The sequence below is a fragment of the Propithecus coquereli genome, unplaced genomic scaffold, assembly GCF_000956105.1.
Source record: "Propithecus coquereli isolate 6110/MARCELLA unplaced genomic scaffold, Pcoq_1.0 Scaffold16, whole genome shotgun sequence".
NCBI classification, from domain to species: Eukaryota; Metazoa; Chordata; class Mammalia; order Primates; family Indriidae; genus Propithecus; species Propithecus coquereli.
The window spans coordinates 3,568,545-3,583,912 of NW_012140524.1; the positions used below are offsets into that span (position 1 = coordinate 3,568,545).

At 39.7% G+C, this 15,368-nt stretch overlaps 1 protein-coding gene across 1 annotated transcript in view; it reads left to right on the top strand.

Moving 5' to 3' along the window:
• The window catches only part of TMTC1 (transmembrane and tetratricopeptide repeat containing 1), a 280,957-nt gene that overhangs the window by 177,719 nt on the left and 87,870 nt on the right, over window positions 1–15,368 (top strand). The window contains exon 7 of the mRNA XM_012640954.1: window positions 15,032–15,153. Within this exon, the coding sequence (XP_012496408.1) occupies window positions 15,032–15,153 (122 nt within the window). The remainder of the gene's footprint in view (window positions 1–15,031; window positions 15,154–15,368) is intronic.

A 15,368-nucleotide genomic window follows, 5' to 3' on the forward strand; every position in this document is an offset into this window, starting at 1 on the left:
TCTGGTCGTGTCCCTGTAAATTCATGACCACCAACCTCAAGCAGAAGCCAGTCCCCTCCGTGTTAGGCAGCCTCGTGTGCATGCAGAGGACAGCTGCCCTGAGTATCAGATTGAGGGTCCTGAGGCTGGGAGGAGGGGATCCCATGGAGTGGAGGAATTAGCACTGACCTGAGTCTGAGGCCAGGCTCTGCCATTGACCGGCTGTGTGAACCCACCTCACTGAGCCTTCCTGCGCCACAGCATGAGGGTGGACCAGGGCAAGCCATGTCAAAAACTCAGTACGGTGGCCGGCACCCAGGGAGCATCAGATATCTGATGGCTGTTTTTGTAGTCTTTGTCATTGTCATCATCATCATAAGCAGCATCATGAAATTGTCACAGCTTAAATGTAGGAATACAATAAGGCCTCCTGTCTCCATTTTGTAGAAATAGAAGCAATCCGGTTGACTACCCTTTTTTTAATTCTGTGTATGTCAAGGGCCAGGCATGATCAGAATAGATGTGTGCTGTCACTGTTGCTTATGAAAATTAATCCTCTCCCCTCCCCACCCCTTCATTGACCACCTCGTGACAGAGAGCTTCTTTAAATTCTTGTCATAAGAATAATGCTAATGCTAGTAACATACTTCAGGTTTTTAATACTGAAGCATAGTTTGGGAAGTCAATATGTTCAAAGGTAACAGAATGGCAGAATATCCCATAAAACTACTTTCATAGTTAAAATGAATGTTTAGCAAGAGAAAGAAAATAGTGACAAATACCACTGACATATTTATAACTGAACATTGCATTTATCACCTGTACCTCCGAACTTTAGAAATATTATGGATGTCTTTAATGGTATTTGAAAATTTAGCAAAAATAGGCAGGATTTAAGAGAGGAATCATTTTCTTTTTTTTTGTTGTTGTTCAGAAAACCTCTTGCTACCATTGCTGGGTTTCCCCATTCCTCTCAGTAGTGGATGCTAGAAAAAATAGACACTAGAAATGCAACCTTTTCTTTAGTGACTACCTGAAAATCAGAAGCCCTTGAGCAGAATCTTCCCAAGGCCTTTTTTTTGGGCGGGGGGGGGTGGGGGCAGTGTCAATTATTAATAGGTCACCTATAAAATTATTTTTCTTGTTCTGGAGCTGAAACTTTTAGAAATCCTTTTTCCTTATGTGTAATATACAGTTCAGTTGTACCTGAAGTGCTCTCTTTGGCTTTTGATCTAGGAGTTTTTACACATCACTAAATAATGTTTCATTCTTTGCCTCCTCAGAGCAATTACATTGTCACAAGTCACACTATTTAATAAGAAGATGACTTACCTACCCCTCTTAGGTTTATATCTCCATTGGAAGACTCACTGAATTTATTAGTGGAAGAATCGGATAGTTGTATAATGGAAAAAGACATTTTCAGACATCTCTAGCAGCTTTATTTTGTTCTTGATTTGCATAGTTTGTGATTCTCAGCAAGACTTCATATTCTATGTTATTATTTGCTTTTACTCACGGTAAGTGCCACCTTTTGAGAGGTAATATTAATTTTTAACACTTGTTATTTCTCTTAGCTTAATGATTCATATTTTCAGAAAAGCAATTCATTACCAGTTAGCTTTACAATGCTTCTGATTGTTTTTAAACTCCTTAAATAAGTCAAAAGACATTTTTGTAACTTCTGGAAACATTCTGTCCTATTTCCATTCAGAACATGAAGTTTCCATTTAAAGGAGGACACCTTTTTCCATCTTGTTTTGGGAAAACCATGAAGTGTTTAATTAGGAGTCCCAAAGATAAAAGCAGCTAAAACAAATCTCTCTAAACAGAAAGCCCATTGGAAATTGCTTATTGGTTTGGAAAATACAAAGGACACCGAAGTGAGTGATTGCCGTATTCATTAGGAGGTTGCCACAAGTACAATGCCCAACAAGCCTATAAAGGGATGGCAAGTGTAATAGATACAACCCGGGGAAAATCACCCCCCAACTCCCATTAAAAAAAAATCCAGACCTTAAATTCCTTATTTATACGTATGCATTGCCTAAAGAGGTAGCATAGAGTATTAGAAAGAAAGCAAGTTTGTAGTATGAACTTTAATGCTTATATGCCAACATTATTAACACACAAAATGGTTATGGGAAAGTCTTTAAAACTGCTTTCTCACCTATACTGCAATAGAGTTGCTCCGGAAGGAAAGTGCTTTCTATACATATGCATCTCCACATGGATGTCTCAAATTCAACATTTTGAAATTGTACTCCTGAATTTACCCATTCAGTCTATTTCTTCAACAGTATTTTCTTCAACAGTATGCATCTCAGTGCATACTACTAGTCGCCTGAGCCAAAATTTTGGGAGTTTCTTGTTTCCTCCGTCTCTCTGTCAAGTATCATATCCAATCCATTAAAAAAACTCATCAACCATACTTTCAAAATATATCAGGACACTGGTCACATCTCACCACCTTCGCTGCTTTCACCCTGTCCAAGTCACCATCATCTCTCGCCGGGATTGTTGCCACAGCTTTCTAACTAGTCTCCCTGCGTGTGTCCTTGCATGTTCATACCCTGGGCTAATGCTCCAGTCTATTCTCAACACAGTGACCAGAAAGATTATTTTAAACTGTAAGTGAGATCATGTCCCTCTTTGTTTAAAATCTTCCAGTGGCTCTTTATTTCGATCTCACTAAAAGTCATAACCTTTATAATGGTCTAACAGGTTTCTACCTGCTCCAGCCCCTTCCAGCCCCCACCCCAGTATCTCTCTTGCTCCTTCCTGAACGCATTTCCTACTATGAGATGAGTATTTTGGCTGAATCTTTCATCTCCTGCAAGTCTTGCTTCATGACCACCTTCTCAACCAGGACTGCTCTGACCGCCGTGTTTAGAAATTCCACTTCTTGCCCACCTTTATATTATAGATACCCCCTACCAGGTTCACTCTTGCACACACTTGCTCTTTCTCTCTGTTTTTCCTCTCTGGAAAGGCAGGGGTTTTTTTTGGGTGGGGGGGGTTGTTTTTGCTTTTTTGGTTTGTTTTGCTCACTGATATTTTCCAAAGAGCCTAGAATAGTGCTTGAAAAATACAAAGGGGAAGGGAGTGACTGATTGCTAAATTCCTTAAGTGGTTGCCTCTGAGTACAGCGCCCAAAGAGACTATCTTTTTAGATGGCAACAAAACATATTTGTTGAATGAATGAATAATCGGTGACCACGTTTTACCAAGAGAACCACTGTTGAGGATGGGGAAGTTTTCAAGAGTACTCTGACAGAGCGAATCAACTGGATGGAGGGGGATTGCCTGATGGAACCCTTCATCGTCTGCCCGCTCCTTGTATTTTGTGCATCTCTTGTAGGCAGAGGCTGAGAGTCTGTGAGGCATGAGCAGTCGCAGTTAGCAGTCACTTACACAGCATTGTGATGAAAATGGGAAATGATCTTAAAAGCTGACAAAGTATTCAGAGACCAGCAGAATAAATTTGTAGGGAATATGTAGGTGTGGAACAGAGTATTTGAAGAAGAAAAGCTTAGAAGAAAACAAGAAGATAAAACATTAGGTATTCAATTTAGCAAATAAACTCACTGGTTCCAAACAATATTATGAGTATGGAGAGTAAAGATAGAATAAGAACCAGTAGCTGCCTTGAAGAGCTTGGTTTTCCCCACTTCCGTCCCATCCACCCCACCTCTGAGAGAATTATCCTTGTAAACACAGATATAATCTAAACTTACCTCTCACCTGCAAGAAACGTTCCTGCCCCAGGATTTATCCCAGCTGGAGCCAAGACTATGCAGATGGATGATCTAACAACGTTCTCTAAAATGTGTAGCGATTTTTTACGTAGAAAATGGTCATCAGCTATTCTTCATCTCTACCAAGGACTGAACAAAAGAAAATGTGTTTCAACTGTAGCATGAAGGCTATAGTTGAGATGCAGTAAAAATTTTATTTGTCAGACAGCATGATGATATTTTGGGACAGGTTATGGAAAGAAACTTCTAAGGTAGAAACTTTTATTAACTTCATTCTGCTGGTATAGTTTATACCAACGTTTCTCAAAATATGTCATAGCATCATACAGACCATTAAGTAAGGTTACTCTAAATATTCTGTAGTTAAATGCTTTTCAGAAGCCCTAGGTTTAAAAAGTTAAACATATATCTTTACTGGAGGGTTTCCCAAACCCTTTACTTGTGAGTTTCCAAAATGGGTATATTGTAAACGGTATTCTTCCAATTTATTTGAATTTAGAATCCCTTTTTAGGGACTTTTTGTGGATCAGTGTGCTTGCAACATGCTTTGGGAAGTATTGACTTAGATATATGAAGGTAGCTGGGTAAATGGACTTCGAGGGTCCATTCTTGGGCCATGTTTAAACATTTTCTTGCTTGTGTTGTTTGTACTTTCAAAAAAAAACCAGCCACAACAGCATCAACAAAATAATTCTCATATTATTATTTCTTTAGCAATGGCACCTGGAAAAGGACTCTTTTGAAACCATTTCTTTTAAAGTTATAGTTTCCAACCAGGCAACAGTAAGTGAAAGATAAGACCTTTGAACAGATTGATGGAATTTTTATTTTCATCCTGTCCAGGCTTTAGTTAGAAATGCATATATGGATATTTGATACACAAACGTCTGCGACTGCAAAGAGTCACGATGGGATTCGGGACACCACGAGACCATCCACCTAGAATAGTTTGGGGAGGTGGCTTTCACCTAGAATAGCTGATTCATTGGTATATTTAGTGGCAGTTTCTAAAGACCAAAATGGCAATGCACATATCTCTCCACTTGTATTTTCCCTTGTAACCGGAATAAGTTAAATATTGCGTCTTCCTCTGCTTAACATGATTTAAAAGAAGGCACTTGAGAAAGTACTCCGTGCCTTACTTAGTAGAAAGTCAACTGATCCTGATTCAGGACATCATTCCATTCTCCTCAGAGGAAACCTTTCATGGAAGATTCTTGTAGGAGTAGGAAAGTGGGAGGACAGAGAAAGGACTTTTTCAAGCTTCATGATAAGCCAGTATGTGACTGATAATAAATGCTTGCACTTTTCGCAGAATTTTGTCTCAGACTTGCTTTCATTTTTGTATCCCATCTGGCTCCAATTGCCAGAGGCCACCAGGATTTACAAAAGGACCTGGCAGCTCTACATGGTCAAATTGGCTCTGTTAGTTTGTAACCCAGGACTCTGGCATTTGGTATTAAAAAGTGATTAATTGGGAAGAACATTTATTAATGTCAGCCTCCCTGGCATTGCCTTGAAAATTCTTTCCATTCCAGTGCACCACATTTTTTTTTTCTTTTTTTGATTGAGTGACTTCGGACAATGAACTCTGGTTTTCTTCCTGTTACAGACTTAGGTTCTCACTATGACCGTGTCTTCACTTGGAAATAATTCAATGCCAAGACTTGTTGAAGAAACATGTTTACCCTTTGTTTTCTCTCTAAAATTTTATTTTCTACTTCCTTGTAAGACATACCTAAGAAAAATACAACCCCCGACTAGTGATTATTGGGTCAAGTTCTTATCTATATGAGGCTTGACATAAAAATAAAGATCATATAAAGCTTCCTCTTTTTTATATATACCTTAGAGATTTGGGTTATTGCCATTTGGTGGAAATCAATCCTTGTATGCATGTGTCTTTCATGCTTTGGAAAAATGAAAACAAGTGTGTGCATGTCTGAACTAAGAAAATTACAAGTATTTGATACCATTTGAAAACATAGGACCTTTGTTTTCATCCTTTGCTGCATTTCAGTACTCCATTAAATTTGCCTTTTTAAGCTGTGGTAGATAGGCTGTTTGAAAACACAGTTAAAGGTGAGGGAAGAGCGTTATTCAATCACGTCAGTTATTTGCGAAAAGAGTCCTTTCAAACACCTCTGTGGAAACAAAGCGATCCATCATGTTTTTATCACCATGTGTTTCAGAAGCAAAAAAGTGGGTTTTGTCCAATGAGATACAACAAAGTTTGATTATAGAAGGTATTTTTATTTTCGATGAGTACATTGACTGATAGCAAGAATCGAATCTACTATTAATAGTAATTCCTCCAGAAGTTCAAATATGCAAGCAAATCTCATCTTTTTTTCTTGTTTAGCTTTTAAGAGAGAGTTTACTAAATTTCTTGTTACTTTCATGGGTGGTGACCTTGAAGTAGGCCAAACATATCTCTGTAGTTTGATCATGATGAACGATTGTCTTTAGGAGACGCTGCTCTAAAAATACTTAGATCTTCGCTAGGTGAGTAAAACTATGTGGACTCTTCTATGGCTCCTTCTCCTTACTAATTTTAGATTATACAACAAAGGGACTATCTTCTGTGTGACAATTCCAAGTGGGTAGGTCAATCACGCCTTTTATTTTCTTGCTTTGTGAAAAAGTGAAATATCTTGTCTCTTCCTTAACAAAAAAGAAATCTACAGCATCCTGCTCTGGAGGACTTTGGCCAAGGGATGTTTCCTTAACAGAAGTACTTGGGCAGTAGTCATAGGTAAAAGACCACTTCTGCCAGGCATGTACATTTCCATAGGAACAAAGTTGTTTATGAAAATGTATCTGATTTATCCTCTACTTCTGTTTCCTTTACTTCTTCAAAGCTAGATTCATTCATGACTTCACTTGCATGCTTGAATCCATCTTGATTCCTCACGGAAGGAATAGAATGATTAGGTGCTCCTGCCTGCCACGTACACCGGGTCCCCTTATTAAGTCACAGTTCTTGACCTAGGATTCTGCGGCATTGCTTGTGTTACGGTTGTGTCCACTCTGCCAGGCAGAGCAGGATGTGGTGAGCACGACACTAGGCCTGGGCACCTAAGCACCGGGCTCTCTCTTTTCCCCTCTCTGCTCCAGTCAGGCTCCCGGCACAGGGTTGAGCTTCTCACATTTCTCTCTTGGTTCTCACAGGTACCTCACCTAGTGTACCACTGACCCTTCTCAGGACAGAGCCTCCCCTGAAACCAGAGATGTCAGATGGGGGTCCTGGGTGTACCTCGTGCAAGCCCCTCCATTTTCCTGAGTTACTCAGCCAGCTCGGATCTCAACGCACACGGACACCTATCTCTTAGAGCGACACCAGTCTTTTGATTTTCCAGATCCATCTGCCTGAGTAAATATTATAACAGATATGTAACAAGACTAAGTAACTGTCCCAATGTTACATTCCTGAAAGATCCATGCATAAACAGTTCACAGATAAACAGTTGAATGTTACGGAGAGAAGCTTAGAGCAATGACAAGCTGGGAGCATGTGTAAATTTAAAATTTAGAAAGCCCACTTAGCTGTCTACTTAGCTTATTTATTGAACTCTGTGGTCACTAGAATGTTGGTATTCTTTTACTTTCCTTTCTAAGAAGGGCAATTTCAGTATTTGATTTCTTATGTCAAAAGTGATCATTATCCTCCCTTCAAGCCTTTGAATACAATATTGGCTTATAATTCAGTAACCAAGATCAGTCGAATATTATAAATTATGTTTTATCTTACTATAGTCAGTGGACCTATATATGTCTGTTCTTTCAGAGGTTGAGTGTCAGGATGATTAGATGGACCATCTCAAATCATTCACAAATGCATTAAAACAGAATATTGACGAGGAACACATATTCTGTGCCACAGATCCTTTTGCATCCCTGTAAATTGTAGAATACAATCTTGTGCTTGCATTTATCTGGCAAAGCAAACCAGAGATTTGAGGCGCTCTGTTAGAGGGCCTCAGGGTTGAGATTTTCTATACTACCTCAGCAATGTGTCACGTGACCACCTACAGCTTCCTGGTTCTTATCTGTCTACGTGTTTCTGCTATAAAATCAGAAGGTAGTGAAGGGCTGAAATTCCCCCACACACTTGGTATTAGCTTTGGATTCCAAAGCCACCTGGACTGTGGGAAGCGGACAGGCTTTGGAATGAGTCAGATTTCGGTTTGAAACTCTTGCTTCTCACTGAGTTGATCAAGTTAGACAAGTGTCTTAAGCTCTTTGGGCCGCAATTTCCTCATCTACAAAAATGGAGATCATTATACCTACCTTATTTCAGTGGATATTTAAGTCATGTGCCTGGCACATGGTATGTGTGCTTGAAAGATATTTGGATTTCCCCCATCCTCTGCCACTTGTACCTTATCAGGTGGCTTTTATTGGCCCACCCTCCCAACATGTATGTGCAGCACACGTATAATAATTTATAAGTTAAGCAGGACTTTAGAAAGTATCTTACCTTACTACTCTCTTCCACTCACTAGTCTTTGTCAGTCTTTTTTTATTGAATATATAGCTTTCTCTAGTGTCTTTTCCATATTTTTATTAAGAACCGCAGACAGAGATGAAGAAAGTTCACTTCTGACTTCCCCCAGCTCTCCATAAATTCCTGTAATAGTTTCATTCTAATCAAGAAAAGATTTCTTTAGCAACATTTTTCTAATTTACTTAATTCCCTTAACTCCTCACTACTGCCTGCTTAAATTCAAATGAAAGGAATTTTTTTGCACTGGACCAATATTTTCCAATAAAATGCCTTTTAAACATTTTTTTTGCTTTTATATTTTTAAACATTTAAAAATCCACTTAAGCAGATTATAACTTACATTTCCAAATAAAGTTATGAATTAGTTTATTCTCAATTAGAGCAGAGCAAACTGAGAGCTTCACTATTCCACCTCGTTTAACCCTGAAAAGTAATTGTTTGCTCTTGTGAGATAAGACATTTTAATCTCTGGAACTAGTGTTGGCAAGAAGGTGATTAAAAACAAATCAAATAAAAAGGTCTGTGCAAAATATAAATAAATAAAAAATGTAAAAAATGAAATCCAGAGTCAAAGACCAGAAATCTGAAATGTTTTAAGTGTATGAATACTCTGATTTTAATCTGCTGCCAGTGCTCTGTTCATTAGTGTATCTGGCAGTGCCTCTTGGCGAAGAAAGTTTGGCATAGGAAAAAGCAGTGTTTAAATTGGCTCAGAGAAGACGTCGGGTATACAAGTCCACTTTTGTCTCTGAGGGGGTGTAATTTCTTCATTCATTTCCCCTTTTTAAAATTTTACTCCCCGTGCATTTATGAGTAAATTTTAGAGCTCATGAAAGTGAGGAAATGATATCACCCTCCTGAGCCGAGAGTGTGGGTTGGCAGCTCTGCTCTTGACATCCTGAACCAAAGCCATTTTCTGTCCCGACTCGGCATATCCCGTTGATTTCAGACAAGAGGGAAAAAATGCAAGTGGCACCTTTCCATGCCTACATTGGAGATGTGAATTGTGCTCATGTCGCCGGAGGACTGTCCTTAAACATCTCGCAGTGTGGCATTGTGAGCATTTGGGCCTAACTCAGGGTCCAAGTTGAATGTATAATCAATCACCAAGGAATGTGCCAGCTATAATAGACTCTGAGAATCGGCTTTTAACTTTTCTTATGCTCTTTACCCTTCAGACGGCCCCAGTTTCCCTCTACCCCCATGTTATTCTCATGGAGTTCAGATTTTGGATCTTGTTTGAGTCATAAGAAAGGGTCTGTTGCGTTTAACATCATAATAGCAGTAAACATTAAAAACTTCCTCTTCTCCAACTGCTGAGAGATTGGTCTCAATCTCATTTGTCAGATAAAAAAAGCTCTCTCAGATTGATGTTTATCTTTACTGTTTTTATGCAACATTTTAAAAATTTTATAGCCTTAAAATGGATGCTTCGCCCAAGGGCTGAAACATAGTGGAAAGACTGTGATGTAAAGACAGGACCAAGTCGGGGTGTGCTGGAGTCAGCTCCAACCACCTCACACCGCCAGACTTCTGACCCTTCTCTGGAATCCACATTTCTGCTTTCATGCCCATATTCTCACTGTGCTGGTCTATCAGTCAGAGTCCTGGCGGGAAACACATGGCATGGCCAGCGGGGTGATGGAAGAGAGTTATCAAGTGAGCATTTGCAGCGATATCGGCAGCACCGGTAGAGCCAACATGCAATGGTGACACCTACCAGATGGCCTGAAGGGGCAGAGGAGGGGAACAGTCACCAGCACCTGGTGAGAGCTGGAGCCATGGAGAGAAAATCCAGACAGGAGCTGTGCCCATAGACAGGCAAACCCGGCCACTGCCAGACAGAGCTGAAGGTGAGAGAGGCTGTTAAAATTCAAAGGAAAACAGATACAACAGTGAGAGTCAGGTAGGCGACAGGGCAGCTCAGGGCTCAGTGTGGCATCCCAGTGGGAATGAGTTAAAGGTACATTTGTATAGAACGGCGGCAGGACTCTGTTGTCCCAAACAGCCAGGCTCTCTCTGTTCTTCTTCCTCTAGGTTGGCATTGCCTGTTCTGATCTTGAAAGTGTTCTTCTTGGCTCCCGAGTTAGAGTGTTGAAGATGAGATCAGTTCCCCATCCATCTGATGCAGTTTATGTTATGAACTCAATAGCATCAGTGAGCATAAGGGCTTTTGTGGATTCAAAGTTCCTGATACTTTAAATACACCTGAGACCTGGATTTTCTCAAGTGGAGGCTCAAGGATAAATTTCCTGTGGACAGCAGTAGGGGTGTCGTGCCAGGCATCTAGATAAATTTAAATATACCTTGATGACTGCCATCAACAAATCAATCCATAGTCTAATAGAGGAAGTAGACCCATTAACATAAACAGATATAAAAAAGAGAGCCTAATGAGTATTCAGCCATACCAATTGTCGCTTGGCAGATGCCTTAATCCCAGAGCTGAAGGGAGGAGCTTTACTGTCAGCAGCTTCCCTGTGGATTGATAAATTGGATGCAGACAGCTAGAGCCCAGGGCTGCCAGATAAATCCTTAGGATTGAGACATAGCTGTGTGATTTGTAGAACCATGTGAACACACTCATGCCATAAATGCAGTGTGTCATTTTTCTGAAACTTGTGTTAGTTGTGGGAAAAAAATATAATAGTATTGATGGTAATAATTATTATTATAAGCCTATTTTCTACCTCTCTGGAAGGGAACAGCCTGCAATGCTATTGAATTGGGCAGGAAGGATCCTTTTTTCATTAACACTCACTCACCCACAAACTGCTGGACAGAGTGCACACGTGTGTATGTGTGTGCGTCCTCATCTGTGACGTGCACTTTGGAAGATGAACTGGGAGTAAAAAGGTGAGGGGATAAGCCAGAGGCTACTTGAGTTGTAGAGCTAGATTTCCTCTGAGGCAGTTTGTGGTTCTGAGAAAAGTCCCTGCTCTTCCCTTCGCTGCTTGGCCAGATGTGTGGCGGTGCCAGTGGTGGCCTAGTGATCCTCTGAGCACCCCAGCAGGGCGTTAATACAGGATTTTTCTTTGCAGCTCAGGGGGTTGCTCTTCCGTATTTCTCGCAACCCAGAGAAGAAAAATCAAACCTGAGACCTAGAATAGTGAATCTATCACACAGTTTTCCTACAGATACAATAGGTAGCAGTACCCTTTCTTTTGTCTAATTGATCATCAAATTAAAGCTCAGAGAAGTAAATTAACTTGTCCGAAGTTGCACAGTTAATCAGACAAATAATATGTATTATAAGACTGTATTATTAGCTCTCTTAATTCCCAGGTCTCTTCTCTCCCTAATTTATTTTGGAATAAGTAAATTTCTGTTTGCCTTTTTTTCTAAATGAATGCCCTATGTATACTTTAGTAACAACCTTAAATTTTCTCTTTTTTCCCCCCTTATATTTTGTTTTAGTTTCACCTGAATCTATTAGGCTGAAAGAAGCTATAAATATTTAGCCAATTTTGTCACATCAGTGATCCTTGGGAAACAGAATTGGGTTCCCTCCCAGTCTTTCTCATCCTAGGAAATTTAGCCATGTCCATGATGTATTTTTTTCCTAACTTTGCAAATTTCTGTTTGGCAGATTGACTTGCTATTTAAGGAAATGTATTCTTGAACATCTTTAATCTCGCTTGACTGAGTGAGGAAGAAGAAAGACAAAGAGTATTGTCATCAATTTAATTTGAAGATAAAGAATTTTTTCATGAATATTAGTTTTCTCAAAATCAAACAACATAATAAAACTTCATTGGGCACTGTGCCACTGTCTTCAATTTGCTGTTTTAAACACAAAGAAAAACACCCCTTAAGGCCAGCCCCTCTGGTAGCAGTACAGGCTGGTGTCCTCTAAGCTCGCAGCTCACGACTCCAATAACATGGACTTTGGTGCTCAGGAAATCTTTGTAATGACCCAACCCCACTCAACCCTGAGTCTCACTTTGTAGTTGAGGCTCCTTGAGGACAGATAGGATAATAAACCTACCCAAGGTGACCAACGGTGTATTGGTGGCAGGGCTGCATCCTGAGTCTAGACGTTGGCCCCTGACACTCACTCACTTTTCTTTCTGTGCACAAGGGACCCATTAGCAGCTCTCCGTTGCCTCTGGTGAAGGTCAGTTCTACAGCAGGGCATACTAGACCCTCACGATCTGTCACCTGCCAACATGTCCAGTCTTATTCCCTGCCGTGTACATTCCGTACCTTCTCCCACGGGTGTGCCTGGCTGTGACCACCTCCTCACTCCCAAATGTGTCATTCTTAGAAACATTTATTTATTTTTCAAGCCCAGGTGTCACCTCTACCAGGAAGCCCTCTCTACCTCCTCCCCTTCTTCCACTCAGTTTTCTCTCTTACCTGGTACATTTGTTCACTTCATTGATTTATTCAGCAAATACCCACACCGGGCACTGAGCTAAGCACAAGTCATGCAGCAGTGAACACCGCTGCCGCATTCCCCGCCCTCCCGGAGCTCACAAGCTAGTGGGACAGGCAGACATTAAAAACAGTGAACACAGGGATAAATGTGTAATTACAACTGGGATGATTTTCATGAAGGAAATAACGACTGTGCCTGGCACCTGAAGAACCTGGTGGAGGACCAGATGAGCTCACTGCACTGCGGTATTTCAGTTCGCATATCCATCTTCTGGGGAAGGCGGACACTCCTTGACCCACCCCCCATTTCCGTGTCCCCAGCATTAAGGGGCGCCATGGGGATCCTGCCCAGTGCAAGGGCATGGTGGTTGAGGAAGAGGCAGGGAGGGTGATGTTTCTTCATACCTGACATCCACCTCAACGATGAAGGTGCCTCCCAACCTGGTGGCTGCTTGGCATTTGGGGCTCTGTTGAGTCAGGGACACCCACCTTTACTCAGAGAGGCAGAAGGTGTGATATTGGGGATGTGATACTGGGGATGCCTGTCTCAGATTCCCAATGAGGGCTGTTCTCTAATAACCATGACGAGAGGCAGGGGCACTTGGATAAGGCACTATCCAGGGACATGGATAATGGCCTGATCAGAGTTCTGTTTATACCTGCACTCTTAATTCTTAGGATGAATTATAATAATAGGGTGCATTACATTCTCTGCAGAAATATCTTAGGGAAGACACTTGAATGCTTTTGTAAAAATATTTCAGCTTTTGAAGAGTCAAAAGAAGTAACCATCTCTAAAATATAAAAATGCACCTATAAAAAGAGAACGTCAATGTACTACTTAATAATAGGCTCAGAGTTAATGAGGAACATATGACAAGACACTCAAACTTGGGGTTATTTTCAATGTCAGCAAGAAATATTTGCTCTTGATAACACAGGATTCTTGTGAAGAGGTTTTTTTTTAAATTATGTACTTTTAAGTCCTCAAATTGAAGTGTACTTTGTAAATGCAAAGTATAATCTAAATTACAAAGATAGCTTGCAGCTTTTAAATAAAAGGAACTTGCTCCTTTTTTTTTTTTTAACTGTTTTTGGTCAATCATAGAATTGTAACATCCTCATGCATCCACTTGAGTTGAAGGCTTGTTGTGTTACCTTTTTATTTCTTCCTTCTTTTAATTCTAAAGGCTGTGTTTCCTTTAGGTAAAAAGTGAGATCATTACTTATAGAGCAATTAATTATTTAAGAGAAACTGTGTGAATCATATGGAATTGCTCTCAGAAATTTTATTACTCTATATGCTGTAGTTAGTAAAATAAAGTTTTTAATAAAATCCAGGTGACGAATATCCCAAGATATTTAAAATCTTTTACTTTGTATATTTAAAGTATTTGTAGCTTCTATTAGGGAGTTTTTTGTATATTTGCAAAATTCTGTTACTTACTTTTCTAATTATTAAAAGTAATAGACTATTTAAAATGTTTATGGGAAACATTAAAAATTGTAATATGGAAAGTTCTACTTGCTTTTCTTCTTGAACTTAAAAAAGATGTTATCCAATACATTAAGGTCTGTTTTAAATAGAGTTCTCTTCACAGGTGTCTATACCATATATATACAAGGAAATACAAACTATTTTTTACAATGCTCATTACAACATATTATTAGCAATAAACAGAAGTTTTTCTGTTAATTATAATATGTGACAGAAAATCTTTACAGATTAATATATACAATATCAGAATAAGGTTCTTTGTCAATTTAATGAGTTATTGTAATGATTTTTTATTCCAAAAAAATCATGGAATAAATACTTGTTTACTAGCCTAATTTAAGAGATGTTAAGATATTCTTCAGCTCAAATGACCCCCCCTTCATTCGTGTCTCAAATTTCATTAGCATTTAATTTTCTTTATTAAATAATAAATAATCTTTGCTTCTCCTGGTGAACTTTTTATTTTAAAAATGCATTTTATTTCAGAGAAGACAATAATTAAATTGTCTGTGGCACCTTACTGTGTTTGACTTCATCCAACTGCTCTGCTCTCTGGAAACGAGGTGTGTGGGAAGACGGTGATTCTGAAAGTTTCCCGAACCAAAAAGTAGGGAGGGTGTAGGCCAGCCCAGAATAACAAGTAATGGTCATCGACCATATTGTGCCAATATCTTATTTTTCTGGGGGGCAAATGTGTGTCAGGGGTAAGTGTGAGTATTTTGGTGTGCCAGCGATTTTAGCCTGTGGGCTTTTTCTGTTAAATTCAGCACACTGGTCAAAAGGTTTATATTGGTCTAATTTACTCATTCCTTCCTTGAGAACTTGAAAATGGAGGAAGGAGATGGTTAAATGCTGCCTGAAGTGGAATTAAACAAAAGTTCATTTGTCCTTCACTCTTGTGTGTTTCAGAGACTGGAGCACAAGGAAGTGTTAGTGGGCTTGTTGTTCCTGGTGTTCCCGTTCATCCCAGCCAGCAATCTCTTCTTCAGGGTGGGCTTTGTGGTGGCGGAGAGAGTCCTTTACATGCCTAGGTAATTATTGCGCATGATTTCCTCTTTACAAGACCCACCCTCTGTCACCAACATTGATAGTTCCAGAGAGACAGCCCTCTGTGTGTGTAACCATTAGATCATTACCGAGCAAAGGTTTTTATTACCACAGCTTTAAAACCAGCCACACAGAGGTTGGATGAGATCAAGTTTGTGTGCATGTATTCTAGTTTACAACATTTTACCTCCAGTTGCAA